The sequence below is a fragment of the Plasmodium malariae genome (assembly GCF_900090045.1).
Source record: "Plasmodium malariae genome assembly, chromosome: 12".
Taxonomy (NCBI): Eukaryota; Apicomplexa; class Aconoidasida; order Haemosporida; family Plasmodiidae; genus Plasmodium; species Plasmodium malariae.
The window spans coordinates 1,083,465-1,105,000 of record NC_041786.1 but is presented as its reverse complement, the minus strand read 5'-3'; the positions used below and the strand labels follow the sequence as shown (position 1 = coordinate 1,105,000).

The following is a 21,536-nucleotide window of genomic DNA, read 5'->3' as shown; positions in this document are numbered from 1 at the left end:
CATCAATCGGTATAGTGAAAAAAAAAAAAGAGTAAAATTTTTAAATGAACGCATACATACTTATACTTGGGCTCGATCATTCGAAGATCTCACTATTCTTAACTGTATCAAGCGAAATAAAAAAAAAATCCCCTTTATACTTTAAAATTTTTGCACAAGTAGAAATATGTGTGTGTATTGTATACGCGTATGTGTGTGCAAGTTATATACACATATATGGGTATGTGTTATTGTAGGTACTTAAGTGTATGTACCTGAGTGCGCGAATGTGGAACGGTTTGACGTGTTTTTATGCATTCGACTTTACCAATGTTTGAATAAACCAACATTCAAGTGTACCAACGTTCGAGTGTACCAACGTTCGAGTGTACCAACGTTCGAGTGTACCAACGTTCGAGTGTACCAACGTTCGAGTGTACCAACGTTCGAGTGTACCAACGTTCGAGTGTACCAACGTTTAAGTATACCAACGTTTAAGTATACCAACTTTTGGGTATATCCTTATTTTAGGCATATATTTATTTTATTTTTTTTTACTTGAACAGTACATATTATTAATAAGCCTTTAAGGGACTTTCTTTTCTTTACAATAACAGTCAAAAAAAAAAAAAAAAAAATATATATATATATATATATATATATATATACATACTATATATTTACATACATGTATACATTTACATACATGTATACATTTACATACATGTATACATTTACCTATTTCCATCGTATCAAGCGTGTATATATGTATATCTGCAAAAGTACATTTCTCAGCCTTTTGGCTAAAATCTTTCGTTACACATATCAGTTTTTCCCTTTTTTTTTAATTTTTTCTTAAATGATCAACTTACGCTTTTTTTTTTTTTTTTTTTTTCTTTTTTTTTTCTTTTATAATCTTGTTCATGCACTAAAATGGAAATAACTTTAAATCACAGCTGAGCGATTTGGGATATAAAATAAAAAAGAAAAAAATAATAGTTAATACGGGTATAATACAATTTTGAATTATGTTTGAAATGCGAGCACCATACACGCATATCTGCGTATATTCTCACATACATACATACATACGTACGTACATATATATATATATATATATGCGTACGTGAATAAGTACATATAATTGAAAAAAAATATACCACCGTAAAACCAGTGAATATCTTTTTTCAGTAGTAGCATAAACATATTTTTACACATAATCGTGAATACGTACAACACATATACGTACAAACTTTCATCCAGGCGCACAAACATATCACCGACTGACGAACACAAAATGACGATATCGCATCATGAAGGATGCGGATGTAAAAATGCGGATGAGATTTTAAAAGGCGGAGAGTTCTTACTAAAATACATAAATATTGAAAAAGTTACAGCATTAAATGAGAAGGTAATACTTTTTCATAATGGAATTGTCTTCTTCTGAATAATTTATTTTAAGTATTATATGCACGTTTCTTTTTGTTCACTTTTTTCTGCCTTTTTCCTTATTTTGCAAAATAGTTACATGGATCATGCAGGAAAATTTTAAAGTCCTATGATAACAGGTTGTCCTCTGAAAACTGCGAAAGTGATGTTGACAATGAGTTGGTACGAACAGAACATATAAGGAAATACAACGCTGGCGGGCATGCGCACACGTGTATGAACATATATATATACATATATATTTTTTTTTTAATTTTTTCCCCCCAATAGATAATAAACATTCCTTTTACGAGCCCTTGTAAGGTATTGAGCAACTGCATGAATTTGAGGTGCAAACATATAAGCAGCGTAATTCCTTTGTTTATACGACCGTGTGTGCTACCGTTTATGCTACTGTGTGTGCTACTGTGTGTGCTATTGTGTGTGCTATTGTGTGTACTACTGTCTGTGCGATTGTTTATATCATTACATAGCACAAAACGTTCACGCGCTCCAACTTTTTTTTAGATTGTTAGTTTATTCCTAATTGGTGGGGAAGAAGGAAGTTACCCGAAGAAAATGAAAATTTTTTCTAACAGAGAAGATATAGACTTTGAAAAGTAATCATAATAAGTAGAGGAGGAACATAATTTTTACGATCTGCACATATGCATGTATATATATATATATATATATATATATACATACATACATATTTTACCCTTTTGACTTCTTAGCATTAACGATTTCAAATGCGTTCAAGAACTAGAATTATCGGAAGATTATCATGGATCAATTGAATATCCATTAAAAGTATTTATTTTTTTTTTAAAATTTATTTTTATCTATCTTTTTTTTTTTTTTTTTATAGCTATTTTGCTTTTTTTTATTTTTATCAATATTTTTTTTTTTTTTTTAGGTAACTTCTCTATTCAATGTAAGCTACTTGACCCTCTATTTTTATGAAAATTACGGAGCAGAAACGACAAAAATATTTTATTTAGGTATTCAGATATATAAATTAATATTCAAATGGATAATTCCTTTTTTTTTTTTTTTTTTGGCCTTCTGTTTTAGTAAGCTTTATTTATTTAATTTTTCTTTATTTTTTTCTCTCCTTTTTGAAGGATTTAAAGGCTTAGGAACTAATTATACGAGAAAGGCAGTTGAAACGGTACCTACTTTTTTTTAAAACATTTCTTTAAGCGTGTGAAGTAGTTGTCTGAACATGTCCATGTAATTGTGCAATTGTGAAACTACGCAATTGTGAAACCACGCAATTTCGAAACTGTGCAATTACGGAACTGTGCGAATGTGTACTTTTACAACTACGTAAATGTGCTCCTTTGAACTTTCGTAACCACGTAATTGTGCGATTATGCAATTCTGAATTAACGTAACCTCCGGATCCTTTTGTAGGTTTATGAAGCCTCGCCAAATTTGGCCGACCATAAAGTTGAAGGAGCTGTCAAGAAAACAAATTTTTCCTTTGATGCCTTTTAAAAATTTTTAAGAAAAATTAATGAAGCAAACAGGTAAGTATATTATTATATACAGATTCAAACGTACATTTAACACTTACATAAATATACCTTTAACATGTATTTACGAATTTGCCTTGACTAAAATTCTCATTTTTATATCTTTTTTACAACATTTTGAGGTTACATTTTTTTTTTTTTTTTTTTATAGATATCTGGAAGAACAAATAAAAATAAAAATAAAAATAAAACGTATTAATATATATATATTTTTTTTTAATTTTTAGTATTCATCTTTTTCATATATCTCGGTTTATGTTATTTTTTTTTTTTTTCCCATTTTCTTTTCAATATGTGTAATATTATTAAGAATATAACTGTATGTGCAAATATATATAAGCATACACTAAATTTTTTTTTTTTTTTTTTTTTTTTTTTTTTTAAAAAAAGAGCCGTTAGCACGTGCTTACTGTATGTAATATATCCATACCACGACGCACTGATTATTAGTGAACTATTCGTATAATGTATTTGTTTCATTTTTTTTCAAAAATATATATAGCCAAATTGTACATGATGATGTAACGATGAATGATACCATGTATGTGAACGTGTAATATATTGTTTTCTCGTCCTTTGAATTTCGTTCGCATCTGTTTTTGTTTGCGCATCCTTTTCTTCTTCCTCCTCCTCTTCAGCTTCTTCTTTCTGCATCTTCCTTCTTCATTCCTTTTTTTTTCCCTTCCCCCTTCCACTCCCTCCAAATGTTAAAAAATAATGGTTAAAACATATTTCCTATCTGTGCTAAAATGGTTTCCTCTTTTTTTTTTATTTTTTGTTAGTAAATGTGTTAGTAAATGTGTTAGTAAATGTGTACATAATGAAAAACACTTTTCAAAAAATTCCCAAAACTATATGAATTATATAAGTATGGAAAAAAATAGCACAGCTAACATGTATAACTGTAAGTATTCTTTCTTAAATGCAAATACTACAACTATTTGCTCCTATGGGAAAAAGGATAACACAAGTAATAAGTATGACTATGGCAGTTGGAATAAAAGGAAGAGAAACAAGTGGGGAAGAGATTATTTAGAGGCACATAAAATAGATCAGGAAAAAATAAAAAGAAAAAAAAATTACCATTATGCAATGAAACATATGTATGATAAGAACGGAAGAAGGATTAAAGACATAAATAAGGAAAAGAAATCCTTAAGAAAAAAAAAATTATTTGATTATGAAGGATTTAAGGTAGATCAAATTTTTACTTGTCTTCCTGAAGAGGATATGCAAGAATTACGTGAAGAAGAATTAAAAAGAAAGTCAGGTGAAATTTTACATAATAATAAATATATTGATACCTATGGTGTTGAATCGGATACAGACTTGGATAACTTGTGAACGAACGGCGGAAGAAAAGGGAGAATATAATTTTACCCAGATGGGATAAAATGAGCTGTTTTGAAAAAGTTTGAATCGAATGAGGAGTCGACGTGTTGAACATTTGAAGCATTTATCTTGTATAGAACACTGGAAGTGTTCATAAATGTCATTTTTGATATATTTTCATTTTTGCCTGTACACACACACACACACGTACATACGCGTACATACACAAAAGCTGGAAATAATTTTTTGTTCCGTTCAGTTCTACTTTTTTTTATTCACCACAGATATATTTTATTTTTTTCAACTTGGTTCTGCGCTATTTTGATTAAAGAAGTTTTATTTTATTCAACTACGTTCCATTTTATTTTATTTTTTTTGCCGTTTTTATTTAACTTTTTTTGTTTTTTTATATTTTATTTTTTATATTTTATTTTTTATATTTTATTTTTTATATTTATTTTAATTATTTAATTTTTACATTTAGTTTTATATTTATTTTTATATTTATTTTTATATTTATTTTTATATTTATTTTTATATTTTTATTTTATTTTATTTTATTTTATTTTTTTGTTAAGCAAAATTATTGCTTGTTAATAATTTTTTTCGCACCCATATTTAACCTTCTCTTTGCCCTTTTTAATTACGAAATTTTTTAAGTTACTATTTATGGCATTTGAAACGTTTTGCATTGATCTCCAAACTTTTAAGCATCATTTTATTTTACGCATATGTGAACAAATGTATAAGCATACACATATGCGTTCGTATACGCATACCTGAACGCCCACAAACACATGTATGTATATAAATATGTACACAATATATATATATAGGCTTATAAATGTTCTTACACGTATATATGTATATGTACATGTACAGGTACATACCCATATAGCGCAACTTCCACACACGAGCGTTCCACACATTTTTTGTAAAAAGAATAATGAGTTACATCTCAATAAATTCCTTGTATTTTTTGTGTTGCTTTGTTATATTTATTACAAATGTAAATAATGTAAAAATAAGAATAAGAGAAGCGCAAAAATTTCAAACGGATTGGTTTTATATGAAACATGGCTACAGTAAAAGTTGTTACAGCAAACATTTTCGTAATAACAAAAACTTGCAGTTAAATATTAAGAAATTTGTACATCATCAAAATGATGAGATAAAGTATAATGAAAGATATTTTTATTCTCTTATAAATATAAATAATTTAAAATTAAATTTAAAAAATTTGATGCAAAAATATTGCTTTTTTTTTAATACTAATGAAGAGAATAATATAGTCCATCCTTTGAAAAATTGTCGTTGGAAAATAACAGTATATAACTTTCTTTTAAAAAATAAAAATTCTTTTTACATTTATATTTATGAAAATGGAAAAATAAAAACATCCGAAAATTTGGAAGGAATATGGTTTTATAATAATTATCACATAACATGGTGCATAGAATATGAGGACAAGAAGGTGTATTACACGGCTGAGGTGAGTAATGACCTTTTTTTTTAATTTCATTTTGATAATTTTTCATTTATTTAATTTCATTTATATTTTCTATTTTTGTTTTAATTTCATTTTGATATTTTTTCATTTTTTTAATTTCATTTTGATATTTTTTCATTTTTTTAATTTCATTTATATTTTCTATTTTTGTTTTAATTTCATTTTGATATTTTTTCATTTTTTTAATTTCATTTTGATATTTTTTCATTTTTTTAATTTCATTTATATTTCCGAAATGTTTACGCACGTATCGTAATATAAGTGTTATATGTGTGCATCGATACATGCGCAAATTATTAGTTCTTGCGGTTGAAGAAGCAAGATTAATTTAAGCGCGTAGTTGTATTTTAATTTTCTCTGTTTTGTTTTATTCTAATTTGTTTTATTCTGCTCTGTTTTATGCTGCTCTGTTTTATGCTGCTCTGTTTTATGCTGCTCTTTTTTGACTTTTTGTCTTTTTTTAAAAATTTTGTTGCACCCCTTTTTTCACAGCTACTGTGGAACAACGACAAGAGCAGGATGATAAAGGGCATAATATACAAGGAGAGCAAAAACAAAAACTCGTTCTTGCCTTCCTACTTTTTTAGAAAAATTCTTGGATCGTTTGATGGCCAAATACAGAGTTAATCGAAATTTTTTCAAGTTTTAATATGTTTACATGTTTTTTAATTTAAAAAAAAAAAATTTTGAAAAACAATGAGAAATTAATGAATGTGTGTGTGTGTGTGTGTAAGTGTGGGTAGGTAGAGGTATATAAAATGTCTGTGCACATAGACACTTACGTAGGTATACACAAGGATATGCAAGCACGCACACATGTACATATATATACGTGCTTATACATACATATATATACAAACACCCATGTGTACGATTCAAACATTACAGCGTGCATATAGCTCAAACAGAAGTTGAAAAAAAAAAAAAATATAAAAAATAAAAAAAAAATAAATCTTACAAAAAGTTTAAGAAGGGATAGATGCTCATTTTTTTCGTAGCATATATAGGATGGTTTGTATCGCTTTTCGCATCACATGGACGACAAAATTGACTAGGATTCTTCTAGTTGCAATAGAAAGAATTCCATGAACGTAATTTAAAATTTGTTTTGTTATATTATTTTGTTTATAATCTTTCAAATTTCTATTAAACTTTTTCATGTGCAAATCATTATTCATATTATGTATATTATTTTTTAAAAAAAAGTCAACATCAAAGAAGTCTTCAAAGTCTATTAAAAATAAAAAAATAGGATGTGTTTGAGAGTATGGTTTAATTCAAAAGGGGAGAGGGGAAGGAAGTAATGCGCCATGTAACAGCATGTATTGTATATGTCGTTGTGAAACGTTCATAAAATTTCATAAAGGAACGAATAAGAATAGGTATATATATCAAAATGACGAAAAAAAAGTAAGGGCTAGTTGTCTCGTAGAAAAAAAAAAAAAAAAAAAAAAAAATACAAAAGTGCACATATGCATATATACATATGTACATACATACATCCGCGCCATACACACACACAAACACACAGCATATTTACCGTTTTTTTTCTTTCTTTTTTCTTTTTTTTTTATACATATATATATATATATATATATATATTCGAGCTTTTTTTTATCATGTTTATGAACCTTTACTATTATTATTTATTTCTCTCTCTATTATTTCTTGCTGCACATGCCCATCTTTGTAAGTAATAATTTTAGTCGTCTTTTCAATTATTTTATTCCCTCTTGGTATAATTTCAGTTTTTATATTAGTTTCTAAAAAGTGTGTGCAGAAAAGACGGGAAAGGTACATGTAGTTGCGAACAGAAAAAAAAAAAAAAAAGAAAGAAAAGAAAGAAAGAAAAGAAAAAATGTATGTATATAAACATACATATACATACATGTACATACATATGCATAAACATATACAGGCACATGTAGTAACTTTGCAATGGATTATTACGTTTAATATTGTTGCTGCTGTTTTCGTAGGATCCTGAAAAGTTAAAAGGAAAACAAAAAATTCAAAAATGAGCATATTGTATGAAGTATCATTATTCACAATATGAACTTAACAATGGTTGGAAAAAAAAAAAATGTAATAGAAAGTAATATAAAAAGGAAAAAAATAAAACAGAAAAAAATAAAACAGAAAAAAATAGAATAAAATAAAACAGAAAAAAATAGAGAAAAATATAACAGAAAAAAATAGAATAAAATAAAACAGAAAAAAATAGAGAAAAATATAACAGAAAAAAATAAAATAGAATAAAATAAAATAGAATAAAATAAAACAGAAAAAAATAGAGAAAAATATAACAGAAAAAAATAAAATAGAATAAAATAAAACAGAAAAAAATAAAACAGAAAAAAATAAAATAGAAAAAAATAAAATAGAATAAAATAAAATAGAATAAAATAAAATAGAATAAAATAAAATAGAATAAAATAAAATAGAATAAAATAGAACAGAACAGATTACAATAAAAATATATTCAGTCCTACCGGCTGATCCGAAATTGCTAAAAATGCTACTTCCCATGGTCCTCGTCCTAATATTGCTCTATTAAAAATGATAAAAATTAAAATGTTTCAAAATTAAATAATATAATTGTGTTATTGTAGACACATTTGAGATATTATACACTTCTTCTCAACATAATGGCAAAATGATAAGCCATGTTTTTAGAGTCATCAAAAAAATCCTTACATGTACATAAAAAGCTAAGTTTTTTATTTTCGTTTTTCTTTGCCTACCTCATTGAAAATGTTCGACTTAAAAATATCATTTAAGTTCATAGTTCCGAAAACATTTTTGAAAACGTTTTCAATTTCTTCGTCAGTCATTTTCCTTGTTTGAAAATTATAATTAACATTATTGTTTGAACTGGTTGAATAGTTACTGTTAAAGTTGTCTGAATAAAACCCATTATTTAATTGACTGTCATATATTTTTTTTTTATTATCATCACTCAATGTTTCATATGCTTCTGTAATTTCTCGAAACTTTTGCTCAGACTCTTTTCTATTATTCGGGTTTCGATCTGGGTGATACATCAAGGCTAGTTTTCGGTACGCTTGCTTGATTTCATTTTTGCTGCTCCCCTTTTTCACATTCAGTATGTCGTAGAAGCTCTTACTTGAAAAATGGCTACAGCGGGTAGTAAATCGAAAAAAAAGGTAAAAATTTAGTAAAAATGGGGATAAAAGAATAAGTAATATGCCACAAAATAGTAGTCGCATCCGAATGCTAAACGAAAAGATGCGAAGACGCTATACACAATTAATGCTGAGAAAAAAAAAAAAAAATATATAGCGTACCTCCTTTGGGACATACCAGTACTTTTCCCATTGTGAAATGTTTTACTTAAAATATTTGATTTACAAATAGAATTATAAAAACATATGTATCTTTTCTTTATTAAAAACATTTTTTCAGTAACCTCTCTATATTCGTTTATTTATGACTCCATCCAGGTACTACATGTGTACGAATATACATACATATATTTATATATATATACATATAAATACCATATCACATTTATTCTTGCCTCCTTACGTAACATATTATTTATATTTACCCAAAATAAACAAAAAAGTAGGGGGCTGAAATATTATGACATTATTTCGTTACATTGGCATTATATTAACTTTTCATAAAAAAAAAAAATGTAGAATCGTTTCAGCTATTTTTTGAAAAAATTTGCAAAAAGTTTGCATAAAATTTTGCAGTGCATAAAATTGAGAAGTAAAAATTTGAGAGGCAAAAAAGAGAAAAGGAAAAATTTGAGAGGCAAAAAAGAGAAAAGGAAAATTTTGAGAGGCAAAAAAGAGAAAAGGAAAAATTTGAGAGGCAAAAAAGAGAAAAGGAAAAATTTGAGAGGCAAAAAAGAGAAAAGGAAAAATTCTTTTTTCTTTTTATCCTTTATCAGGATTGTGGAAAATTATATTTATACCTTTTTTTATGTTTTACAAAGAAAAAAAAAAAAAAAATATATGTTTACCAGATGGATTTCTATATTTTTAAAGATTATAAAGAAGTAGAAAAGAGATTGGATGCATACATTTATTTTATTATCCTTGCACTATTATTCCATTAATTTCATTACATTTCGTATTGTGCTGTATATTACTTGTTGTTTAAGTAACAGCATTTCGTTTTGCAGTAGATAATACTAGTGTTATATATATATATATATATATATGTATCCATATATATATATGGGTAGATATATATGTGTTGATATATATGTGCATACATGTACGTGCACATATTTATACCTTCGAAAACATCTGAAATTTACTAAGGAAAAATTGTCTTTTTTTTAAGAATTTCTTTAAAAAAAAATAGAAGAAATGAAGGAATATTGAAAAAAAAAAAAAAAAAAAAAAAAAAGGGATAACGCGAAAAATATGAAATAAAACAAATAAAGGGATATATCCATATGTATATATATTTATATATACATATATATAAACATATAACATAAAACAAACAACCGGTTACTTATAAGTATATATATGCATGCAAAAAAAAAAAAAAAAAAAAAAAAAAAAGTATAATCATTGTGATGGCATAACGGTACATGTTTAACGTCATTTAACATATTAGGTAGTTTTACATGATGAAATAATAGACATTAAAATTTCATTGTATTGAATGAACTTTTAAAATATACATATGTATATGTATACAATACATATATCCTACAACTTATATAAAAATACATCTGGGAAACATACGCGTACAACATACGGTGTATAAGTATTTATATGCATGTAAATTTAAAAGGACAAAGAAAATAGTGAGAGGAAATTTTCATTTGACAGTGAAGGGATCATATTTATGTGCAATAACAACCATCTTACTGTTGTTATTATTGTTATTGTTATTACTATTGCTGTTATTACTATTGTTGTTATTACTATTGTTGTTATTACTATTGTTGTTATTACTATTGCTGTTATTACTATTGTTGTTATTACTATTGTTGTTATTACTATTGCTGTTATTACTATTATTGTTATTACTATTGCTGTTATTACTATTGTTGTTATTACTATTGTTGTTATTACTATTGTTGTTATTACTATTGCTGTTGTTGTTGCTGTTCTTCTTCTTATTATTACTCTTCTTATTCTCCTCATTTCCCAGATTTTACTTTTCGCATTTATATTTCCGAATTATTCTTTTTTACATATAATATATGTCATATTATTATACCCGTTTTTTCATAAAACGTAACAAGATATTTAAAGGGTTCAACTTATAATAGTTCTACTTTAAACATATACCAATTAAAATTACTGTTTTATTATGCATACATATTCCTAATTCTAAAAAAAAAAAAAAAAAAATCTGTGATTGTTCTTATTTGTCCAATAAATAACTGTAAGCATAAAATTAAAAAAATAAAAATACCTTTTTCCCCCCTCCTTTTTTTTTTTTTTTTTTTTTTTTTTTTTAAATTAATGCTAAACATTTTCATTTAATAAATTATCAAATGATACTCCTTTACTTAAACATCGAATATAATGATAAATAAAGTCACCCATTAAAATCAGCTGAACTACTTGCATAATAACAACCCACACACCCACATACGATTTAATCTAATCAAAAAAAAAAAAAAAAAAAAAAAAAAAAAAATTATGAACATGTGCACGTAAAATAATGCATACGTATATGTTCGTATATGCATATAAATTTACATACGTATAATTCAAAAAAAAAAATTAACAAGAAACACTGTATGCATATATACATATAAAGTGCTATATTTGGCACAACGCAAAATGAGCAATGTGTGCTATTACAATGTTATCCGAAGAATTCAACTCCTTATGTGACACTATCCAAAAAAAGAAAGATAAAACCTATGAGATAAAAAACGTAAAGAGAGTGAAACATAAAGAAAAAAGGAAAGGTTTCATGGGGAGTGGGTATAGGAAAAAAAAAAAAAAATGATTAAAGCTTCTTTATTATTGTTTTCCTCTTACTTTTGAAAAAGCCTGTGATGCTAAAAAATGAGTAGTAAATGCAGCTACTTTTCCCTGAAAATGTAAAAAAAAAAAAAAAATTAGAAAGGGATCACAATTCCAAAAAAATATGAACAGGCAATAAAATTTAAAAATTGCATACACTGTTATACACACACATACACAAGCGAAAAGGAAATAATGCACATAAATGTATGCACGGTGTTAAGAATTTTTTTTTTTATTTAAACCTTTTTTTTTTTTTATTTAAATCTTTTTTATTTTTATTTAAATCTTTTTTATTTTTACTTTTACTTTTATTTCTATTTCAATTTCTATTTCTATTTCTATTTCTATTTCTATTTTTTTTTACCTCCTTTTGGAACATTGACAGTTGTGGTAATACACAAACTGATTCTAAGTATAACGCAAAAGACCATGCTACCTAACAGTTGAAAAAAAAGAGGTATTACATTTTTTAATTTTTAATTTTTAATTTTTAATTTTTAATTTTAATTTTTAATTTTTAATTTTTAATTTTAATTTTAATTTTTAATTTTAATTTTTAATTTTAATTTTAATTTTAAATTTGCGCCTAATTTTTTTTTTTTTCAATATTATTATTTTCAATAATTTTTCACTATTTAATGCGTTATCAAGATTATTACTGTTTATGGTTTTACATTTTACGTTTTACGTTTTACGTTTTACATTTTACGTTTTACGTTTTACGTTTTAGATTTTGCATTTTACGTTTTGTTTTATATTTTATATTTTTTTTTTTTTTTTTTTTTTCGCGCTTTGTTCCTACATCAGCTGGGAGGAAGGAGTTCAACGAGGGGTGAACGAAAATGGAGATAACAAACGCAGGAATAATTAAAAGCAGATTATTAAAAATGTCGTTTGCCGAGTCGTAGGTACTTTTATACTTATATCTACACAAATATACAATACAACAATTAATAAATAACGAAATAGCTTCAACTAGCTGATACAACCAGTCCCCACTTTTATCATAAGGTAAGTATCCTTCGAATGGTACTATAGATAATAGTCTAGCTGTATTAAGAACAACATAACATTCCATCATCTTTAATGAAACTCCTGCACATGATTTATTTATTTCAATTTTCAGAAAAACCATAAGAAATGAAAACATACTAATAACTGATGAAAGAGTTAATAAAAAAGAAAAATCCCCATCTGAAAATAAATGATAAAAGATAAAAACTAACAGCAAGAAGAAACAATATATTTTTATCGAAGCACTATGGTCTGACAAATATCTTTTCATCTTTTCTACATCATTCACTTTTCGCATAAAATCGTTTACCCCCTTCATCTTGTCTTCACACAAAAAGTTATACGCATATATTATATATATATATGTACGTAAATATAGGTATATGACAATACGGCTCAAGGTCCTTTTCTCAAATTAATGTAATCATACGATATATTACATACGATATATCACATACGATATATCACATACGATATATCACATACGATATATCACATAAGATATATTATATACGATATATTATATACGATATATTATATACGATATATTATATACTATATATGACGTACGATATATTATATATGCGTTCTTTTGCCCTTTTATGTGCTCTCTTTTGGTCTCTTCTTTTTTTAATTATTTTATTTTTTGCGTTTCTCCTTAAATAACTGGTTAGGTATTATCTTAACGTATATTTGCGTTACTCTAGTTAACTCTTCTTCCTCTAAGTTTATCATGTAGTCCCATTAATTTTACCCAGCAAAAAATGTACATATATACAAATACATAAGTATTTATACATGTACATATACATATATACATACGTATTTATTCATATATACATACGTATTTATTCATATATACATACGTATTTATTCATATATACATACGTATTTATTCATATATACATACGTATTTATACATGTACGTATACATACATATGTGTTTCCTTCTTTTATTTTAAATTTTAATATACTTAAAAATTGTACCCATAATTTTATTTTTTTTTTTAAATTTGTTATTTTTTCAATCATTATTTATTTTCACGTTCGGGTCATTGCATTTTCAATTGCAGAAATATTGTTAATATATATACATATATTATATACATATTTATATGTATATATTAGTACGAATATTTGTACGATGTGAATTTATGTACATTCACATACATAAATACGTACATACATACATATATACATATGTACTCACGTACATACACATATAAACACGTACGTATTGTTAGGTTTGGCAGTTTGGTATTATTTTTCCTTTTTTCATCTTTTCCTTTTTGTATACAAGTAACGTTTAATTGTACACTATATTTTTTTTAATGCCCTTTAGCATAATATTTTACTGCACTTTGTTATTTTGCTATTTTGCTATTTTGCTAATTTGCTATTTTGCTAATTTGCTACTTGCTATTTTGCTAATTTGCTACTTGCTATTTTGCTAATTTGCTGATTTGCTAATTTGCTAATTTACTAATTTGCTACTTGCTAATTTGCTAATTTGCTACTTGCTAATTCGCTACTTACAATTTTGCAGTTTTCTTTTTTTATCTTGGGTATTTTATTTTTTTTTATCGAATGTTTACTATTCTCTTGGTTTGATTTTTTGCCATTCCGTTTATGCATAACGTATACGAAACATGTACATAACATAAACTTAACATGTATGAAATATTGGTAGTAATATGCTTAATGTATTTCTTTCTTTTTTTTTGGCCAAAATATGAAAAATCATATTGTATGAATAAATAAATAGATATATATATATATATATATATATATATATATATATAATACACATTAATAAAGTGAGTGATATTTTTAGTATGTTATATTATTGCTTAAAAGAAAAAAAAGAACAGCACATTTTCATTTTGGGTTATACGTATAAATAACAAAGAAATAAACAAAATGACAAAATATTTATAAATTATTAATTCTTACTATTTATTCAATACTGTTAAGAAAAAAATTGGAAATAAACGGAAAAAAAAAAAAAAAAAAAAGGTATACACATAAGTATATATATGTATACATAAGTACATACATAAATGTGTATTCACTGTTTGGCGAATTTTGCGTAAACCTTTTTTTCAAGGACAAATTTTAGGACATACGAGTTTATGTACGTTTCGTTCGCATATATTTTGGCTAATCAAATAAACATAAACACTGTTATCATTTAAATGATATCTACATTCATTTTGGAATTACGCACATACCGTTATATGTGTGTATATATATATATATATATATATATATATATGCAAATGCATATGCATGTACCCATGTTGGGGTAAATTGCTGCAAACTCGTTTCAGAATAGGGAAGTTATTTTAGTTACACCAAAGAGGAGATTAAAATTTTTTGACAAATATATATTATTATATCGAATTGTTTAGTAAGAAATGCGAGAGGAATATTCATGTACAGACGCTTGTTATGTACAACTGTCTGCGGGTTTGTTAAAATATCAATCCTTGTGCAGTTTTGTTTTGTATTTCACGATATGCGGGATATTCTTTTAAATAATTTTTTCAAGTTGTGTTTATTATTAAGTCTTGTAAATTGGACTTAGTATTTTAAATATGTTCATTTTGTTTTTGTTTATGTGTATTTGTTTATGTGTATTTGTTTATGTGTATCTGTTTATGTGTATTTGTTTATGAGTATCTGTTTATGTGTATTTGTTTATGAGTATCTGTTTATGTGTATTTGTTTTCTTGTTCTTGTTTTTGTTCTTGTTTTTTTGTTTTGTTTTGTTTTGCTTTTCTTTTTTTTTTTTTTTACCTGACCTGTGCATGTATGTGTGTTTAAATGTTCTTGTCCATTTGGCACATAACTAAACAGTTTGGGTATAATGTAGAGAAAAAAAAAAAAAAAAAAAGAGAGGTAATCTTTTAAAATAAAACATAAAAACCTTTTGAAGTGAGACGCATAAACTTTCTAAATATAGGAATAATAGAAAGGAAAAAAGAAATAAATTAAAATCTGCAATTGTTGTTAAGGAATATTAAACGAGATGGCATAAAAATGCAGCGTTTGGTAAATGTGGTAGGATAATATATTCCCTTGAATGAGTATATAAAAAAATGCATTAATTTTCATTTTCTTTTTCCTAGTTGGTGAGTAATGTACACAAAAGATCATAATACGCACTCAATTTAAAAAAAAAACAAATTACATAAGAAGAACAACAAAAAAAAGTGTATGCATATGTGTGTGTTTCGAAGTCCGTGCTGCATTCTTGTTAACAAGGCTGAGACTACTGATAGTGCGAAACAGCATTCTTTTTAGGAGGTTTCTTTTTTCTATGTCTAAAAAATAAAAATTATCTTATTTAATTTAGTTTGATTAATTTTAATTTACTTCAAAAAAAAAAAATTTGGCATAAAAAGGAAAACATTAGCCTCTCATGAGTTATACGATTATGTAGCTTTTCCGTTTGAACATGTGCAGGTGTTACAACGTGCTCCTGTGTATGTATATGTATGTGTATGTATGTGTATGTATGTGTATGTATGTGTATGCATTATGTGTATATGTACAATATGGGTGTAATATTTTAAGGGGTTGGTTTTCCAAGCTATTTATTATGTATACGCATACACAAACGCACGGCATCATAAATGCCCCCAGTATATGTTAATATTTAGCTGTCTGTAACATGTATTTCTTTTTTTTTGTTCTACTGAAATTTTTTTTTTTTTTTTTAGTATTATATTCACGATTCAATCTTTATTATTTTGCACATAAAATACAATAAATACCAGATGCCGTTTTATTTTTATTTATTCTTTTTTGCTATTATGTTATTATGCTATTATGCGGCTTTATCTCTAATGATTTGGACGGCACTGCCGACCCCTCCCCCCTTTTGTTATTTTCAAAATGAACATACGTGTTTTATGTATGTGTTTCCCTTATAATTTTTAAGCTAACAAAAGGAAGATACTCATAAGGGTAAAATTCTCTTATAACTCGAGTAATGCGTTACAAGCTAATAATTTTAACACTGATGAAGCTATATGAAAAAGGGACAATTAAGAGTTCACATGATTGTTTACACGAAAAAGGTATTGTACATGCGCACATGTGCTACGTATACATATACGCATACCAAATTTATATGTTATACTTAAATTTTAATAGATGATAAAATTCTGTTGCTTCTTTACACAGTGTTCGCACCCTTTTATCAGTATTTTTTGTTTTTCCTTTGTTTTTTTATTTCTTCGTTATTTTTTCGCTATTTTCCCGCTATTTTTCCGCTATTTTTCCGCTATTTTTTCGCTATGTTTTTGCTATTTGTTTGCTATTTGTTTGCTATTTGTTTGCTATTTGTTTGCTATTTTTTATTTTTCTTTCCTTTCATTCTTCGCATTTTTCCCATTTTTCCCATTTTTTTCGATATTTTCCCTTTCTTCCATTTTTATCAATTTTTTTCTTCTTCTTCCCGACATGTACCTTTGCATGGACTTTATTTCTCGAAAAAAAAAAAAAAAAAAAAAAAAGGAAAGTCCGTTCTACCCCTTAGCAGTAAAATTTACATTTTTTTTATTTTGAATTTCTTTACCTACTATATTTGTGCATTTATTTTTTTCCGTCCTCTCTTTGAGAATACATATTTTTAATGCGATGATGATAAAAAAACTATATGCCGATTTTGTATAGTAAAGCAGCATATATGAAAAAAGCTGCTTTTAAAATGGGAAAACTCAATTTTTGAATTTTTTTTTTTTTTTTTTTTGAAAAAATTAACAAGCGATGCGGAAATGCTTGCTTGTAATTGACACAGAATGGTGTAGCAGACTGTGCAAACAAAGTCAGGCGGTTCGTGTGTATACATAAGCAAATGCAAATGGAAATGCAAATGCAGATTCATATATGAATGCATATATATACAGAAATATATACTTAAACATGTGTACACACGTTCAGTCGTATATTTTTTTATTTTTTATTCCTTTTTTTATAATCTTTTTATATTTCACACGAGTTTATTCTGTCATTCGCTATGCAATAGAATCATTCAACATAGCTTTGTCTATAAAACGTAATAAAAGCACAGCTAGCTTTTTTTTCCTTTTTTTTACCCCTTTTTTTTACCCCTTTTTTTTACCTTTTTTTTACCCCTTTTTTACCCCTTTTTTTTACCCCTTTTTTACCCCTTTTTTTACCCCTTTTTTACCCCTTTTTTTTTACCCCTTTTTTACCCCTTTTTTTTACCCCTTTTTTACCCCTTTTTTACCCCTTTTTTACCCCCTTTTTTTACCCCTTTTTTTTACCCCTTTTTTACCCCTTTTTTTTACCCCTTTTCTTACCATTTTAAAGTAATACAATTACAAAAAGCATGGACAGTCGAAAAACTGAAGGAGACCAGGGGAATGAAAAAAAAGGCAATAGTTCTCATGAAGAGCATAAAAATGAAAATGTAAATTCGTTGGCAGGGGGAAATGAAAGGAGAAGGACAATCACACCAGTATCAGACAAATTAAATGTTGAAGAGAAGAACAAATTGAAAATAAACAAATATCCAAATAGCAGTGCTACTGATTTGGCTTTTAGTGAACATACAACAGAGCATGGGATTGCTTTGAGTATTATGGGAAACAATAATAATAATGAAAATTGTAATAATAATAATAGTAATAGTAGTTATAATAATAGTAGTAATAACGAAAATAGTAGTAATAACGAAAATAGTGGTAATCATAATAATATTTTTAATGAAAGCTTTTTTGTGGAAAATCAAAGAGAAGAAAGTGAAAAGCATAATAGTAGAATTATGCACACAATGCAGGATCATGATAAGAATGAAGACGAATCAGTTACACAGAACAGAAATATGAACACGACCCTTCAAATGATAGAAGAAAAGATCGATAAGCAAATGATAATATTACAGAATAAAACTAAATCAATTTTAACTTTAGAAAATAAAATGAATGAATTTATATCCAGCACAGATAAGCATAAGGAGAATACATCTTCTTATATGAAATACAGAGTGAGTGAGGGGGGCGAAAGGGAAAAAAAAAAAAAGAATGATAGTGAGCATATTATGAAGACATCAATTAGAGTAAAAGAAAAAGAGAGTACCACTGTAAGTAATGTAGTAAATCCTTTTAGAGGATGCATAAACAAACCGGATCAGGAAGTGGCAAAGAATGTTTCAACGGATGACCTGCGTTGTAGGGGCGTTTGTTTAGGAGGACGAGTACAGCAGGTAGACGGTGGAAATGGTAAAGATGGTGGAAATGGTGAAGATGGTGGAAATGATGAAGATAGTGGAAATGGTAAAGATGGTGGAAATGGTAAAGATGGTGGAAATGGTAAAGATGGTGGAAATGGTAAAGATGGTGGATATGGTAAAGATGGTGGAAATGGTAAAGATGGTGGAAATGGTAAAGATGGTGGAAATGGTGAAGATAGTGGAAATGGTAAAGCTGGTGAAAATGGTGAAGATAGTGGATATGGTAAAGATAGTGGATATGGTAAAGATAGTGGAAATGGTAAAGATAGTGGAAATGGTAAAGATGGTGGATATGGTAAAGATGGTAGTGATGATATTGATAGTGGTAATGATGACAATGTGGATGTTTGGGTTAATTTAAGCTACCTATCTGTAGATGAAGTAAATAGTATGCATCATGAGGATTGTCACTTGAATGAGGTTAAGGAAGGGATGGAAAGGCAAAAGGATGCAGAGAAGAAGAATGTAAAATATCATGACAAGGAGGGGGTGAAGCGGGAGCAGCATAAGGGGGAGGAACAGGAACAGGAAGAGATGGAAGGAACAAAATATAATAAGGAGGAAGGGAAGGAGGAAGGGAAGGAAGGGAAGGAGGAAGGGAAGGAGGAAGGGAAGGAGGAGGGGAAGGAAGAGGGGAAGGAGGAGGGGAAGGAGGAGGGGTTTTGCTTCGAGGGGATGAAGCAAAAGGTCTCAGAGGAAGACTCGAGGGAAAAATCAAAAAAGGGAAATGATAAGGATAAGGATAATCAGAAGAACAAGGACAAGGACAGGAAGCAGCTGTGCTTAAACGCAATTGACAAGTCGTTCATACAAATTCCACTGAAATGTATATTGAACACATTTAGAAATATACAGAAAGAGTTAGAGAAGAATTTTATGATAATAACATTGTTTATTGAAAAGAAATTAAACAATTTATCTGATGCTATATATTTGGAAAAGTTGAATGTCATAATAGAAAAATTGCAAGCATTAAAAAGTAAAGTAAATGAATCAAAAGCATTACTAAATGTATACATTAAAAAATTAGTCACTAGACTGAAATATATATATTATGAGGCAGATATACAACTAGAAAATTTAAAACATGATTTCCGTTTTGAAACGTATGATAATAGAATATGTTGGCTAATAGATGCATATTTATCAAGATACGGATTTTTTGAAACTGTAGATATATTTTGTAAAAGATACAAACTGCAATATTACTCAGATGCAGATATATATAAAGAATATTTAGAAATAATAAATGAGTTAAGAATTCATAATATCAAGCCCGCCCTACAATGGTGTCAAAAATACAAATCGCAATTAAAGAAAATTGATTCTAATATAGAATCAGAGTTACATCTACAACATGTTATAAATTTCATTTTTGAAAATAAAAATTTCGAGGCTATGGATTATATTAAAAAAAGCGTCGTCCAACCACACACCTGCATATCCCGCGATCTCAAGTATATTATCACGTACATAGCACTGAACAGTGTAGGTGCGGCAGGTAGCGGCGGTATTGCGAAGAGAAGTCGAAGCAGTTGTACAGATCCATGTAGCAGACGAGGAAATACCGCCTTGGAATATTTTAATGAAAAAAGATGGAGGAAAGTTATAAGGTTGTTTAAACAAGTATACTCAGAAGTGTCAGGTGTGTTAAATAAACCACTACTAGAATTATTATTAAAAGCAGGAATTTCAGTCATCAAAACAGAAGAGTGTGGAAAAAAGAAATCAACAAAATGTCCAACATGTATTGATGAATTGAAAAATACAATTACACATTTACCTAATATACAAAAAACGAAAAGTTTTCTTGTGTGTCCTTATACTAACCAAGTGATGGATGAAAACAACCCTCCCTTTACAACACCTGCTGGTTATGTTTTCTCAGAAAAAGCTATTTCTTTATTTCTAAAATCCGACGACATTTTTGAATGCCCTGTAACCGAGGAAAAATATAGAATGGATGATTTTTCTAGATTATTTATTTGAATCGTCCGTAGTGAAAAAGGCGCGCATCATTTTGCGCAATCCGCTTTTGTACGTAGCTGTTACGGCTATACGCTGTGATGCAATTCAACTCGCTTCATATCTTTTTTTTTTTTTTTTTATTCTTCCCCTTTTGAATAGCCCAGCTGGTAATTTTTTATACCATTTGGAAGATTTTTACGTTGTGTTTTATCTAAAATTTTTTTTTTTATTTTTTATTTTGCATGCTTTATTATGGTATATTCATTGTCTACCTGGAAGAGGAGGTGAAATTTGCATAAGAACCTATGTTGAACTTGGAAAAAAAAAAAAAAGAAAGAGAAAGAGAAAGAGAAAGAGAAAGAGAAAGAGAAGGATAAAACAAAAACGAAAAAGAAAAAGGAAAAAAAAAAAGAGCTAAAACTAAACGAAAGAGCATATGGATAGGGGACGAGTAAGGCTAAACAAACTCGACGTAAATTAGCAAAATGAGTTAGGAACGAAATGAAAGAAGTGCTAGA

At 27.4% G+C, this 21,536-nt stretch overlaps 7 protein-coding genes across 7 annotated transcripts in view; 5 read left to right on the top strand and 2 right to left on the bottom strand.

Moving 5' to 3' along the window:
- PmUG01_12034600 (conserved Plasmodium protein, unknown function) overlaps positions 1 to 145 on the top strand; it is a gene marked incomplete at both ends in the record, with an annotated part of 2,320 nt that extends 2,175 nt beyond the window's left edge. Inside the window, one exon of the mRNA XM_029006550.1 lies at positions 1 to 145. This exon is cut by the window's left edge and continues 1,427 nt beyond it. Within this exon, the coding sequence (XP_028863028.1) occupies positions 1 to 145 (145 nt within the window).
- A 1,131-nt stretch (positions 146 to 1,276) lies between these two features.
- PmUG01_12034500 (thioredoxin, putative) lies at positions 1,277 to 2,913 on the top strand (the record flags this gene model as incomplete). The annotated part of the gene is made up of 8 exons (XM_029006549.1): positions 1,277 to 1,393; positions 1,507 to 1,593; positions 1,702 to 1,779; positions 1,939 to 2,030; positions 2,148 to 2,223; positions 2,330 to 2,414; positions 2,538 to 2,584; positions 2,830 to 2,913. 8 exons carry the CDS (start codon positions 1,277 to 1,279, stop codon positions 2,911 to 2,913), a joined length of 666 nt encoding a protein of 221 aa, XP_028863027.1.
- Positions 2,914 to 3,668: 755 nt separating this feature from the next.
- Positions 3,669 to 4,295, top strand: PmUG01_12034400 (conserved Plasmodium protein, unknown function; the record flags this gene model as incomplete). The annotated part of the gene is made up of 1 exon (XM_029006548.1): positions 3,669 to 4,295. One exon carries the CDS (start codon positions 3,669 to 3,671, stop codon positions 4,293 to 4,295), a length of 627 nt encoding a protein of 208 aa, XP_028863026.1.
- Positions 4,296 to 5,229: 934 nt separating this feature from the next.
- PmUG01_12034300 (conserved Plasmodium protein, unknown function) lies at positions 5,230 to 6,420 on the top strand (the record flags this gene model as incomplete). Its single annotated transcript, XM_029006547.1, has 2 exons — positions 5,230 to 5,775; positions 6,286 to 6,420. The coding sequence occupies 2 exons, from the start codon at positions 5,230 to 5,232 to the stop codon at positions 6,418 to 6,420; spliced, it is 681 nt and encodes a 226-aa protein (XP_028863025.1).
- Positions 6,421 to 6,776: 356 nt separating this feature from the next.
- Positions 6,777 to 9,211, bottom strand: PmUG01_12034200 (DnaJ protein, putative; the record flags this gene model as incomplete). Its single annotated transcript, XM_029006546.1, has 6 exons — positions 6,777 to 7,024; positions 7,425 to 7,556; positions 7,744 to 7,776; positions 8,286 to 8,343; positions 8,538 to 8,931; positions 9,102 to 9,211. The coding sequence occupies 6 exons, from the start codon at positions 9,209 to 9,211 to the stop codon at positions 6,777 to 6,779; spliced, it is 975 nt and encodes a 324-aa protein (XP_028863024.1).
- Positions 9,212 to 11,258: 2,047 nt separating this feature from the next.
- On the bottom strand, positions 11,259 to 13,104 carry PmUG01_12034100 (ER lumen protein retaining receptor 1, putative; the record flags this gene model as incomplete). Its single annotated transcript, XM_029006545.1, has 5 exons — positions 11,259 to 11,396; positions 11,601 to 11,660; positions 11,784 to 11,837; positions 12,136 to 12,207; positions 12,574 to 13,104. 5 exons carry the CDS (start codon positions 13,102 to 13,104, stop codon positions 11,259 to 11,261), a joined length of 855 nt encoding a protein of 284 aa, XP_028863023.1.
- A 5,043-nt stretch (positions 13,105 to 18,147) lies between these two features.
- Positions 18,148 to 21,039, top strand: PmUG01_12034000 (conserved Plasmodium protein, unknown function; the record flags this gene model as incomplete). Its single annotated transcript, XM_029006543.1, has 1 exon — positions 18,148 to 21,039. One exon carries the CDS (start codon positions 18,148 to 18,150, stop codon positions 21,037 to 21,039), a length of 2,892 nt encoding a protein of 963 aa, XP_028863022.1.
- Positions 21,040 to 21,536: the final 497 nt, after the last annotated feature.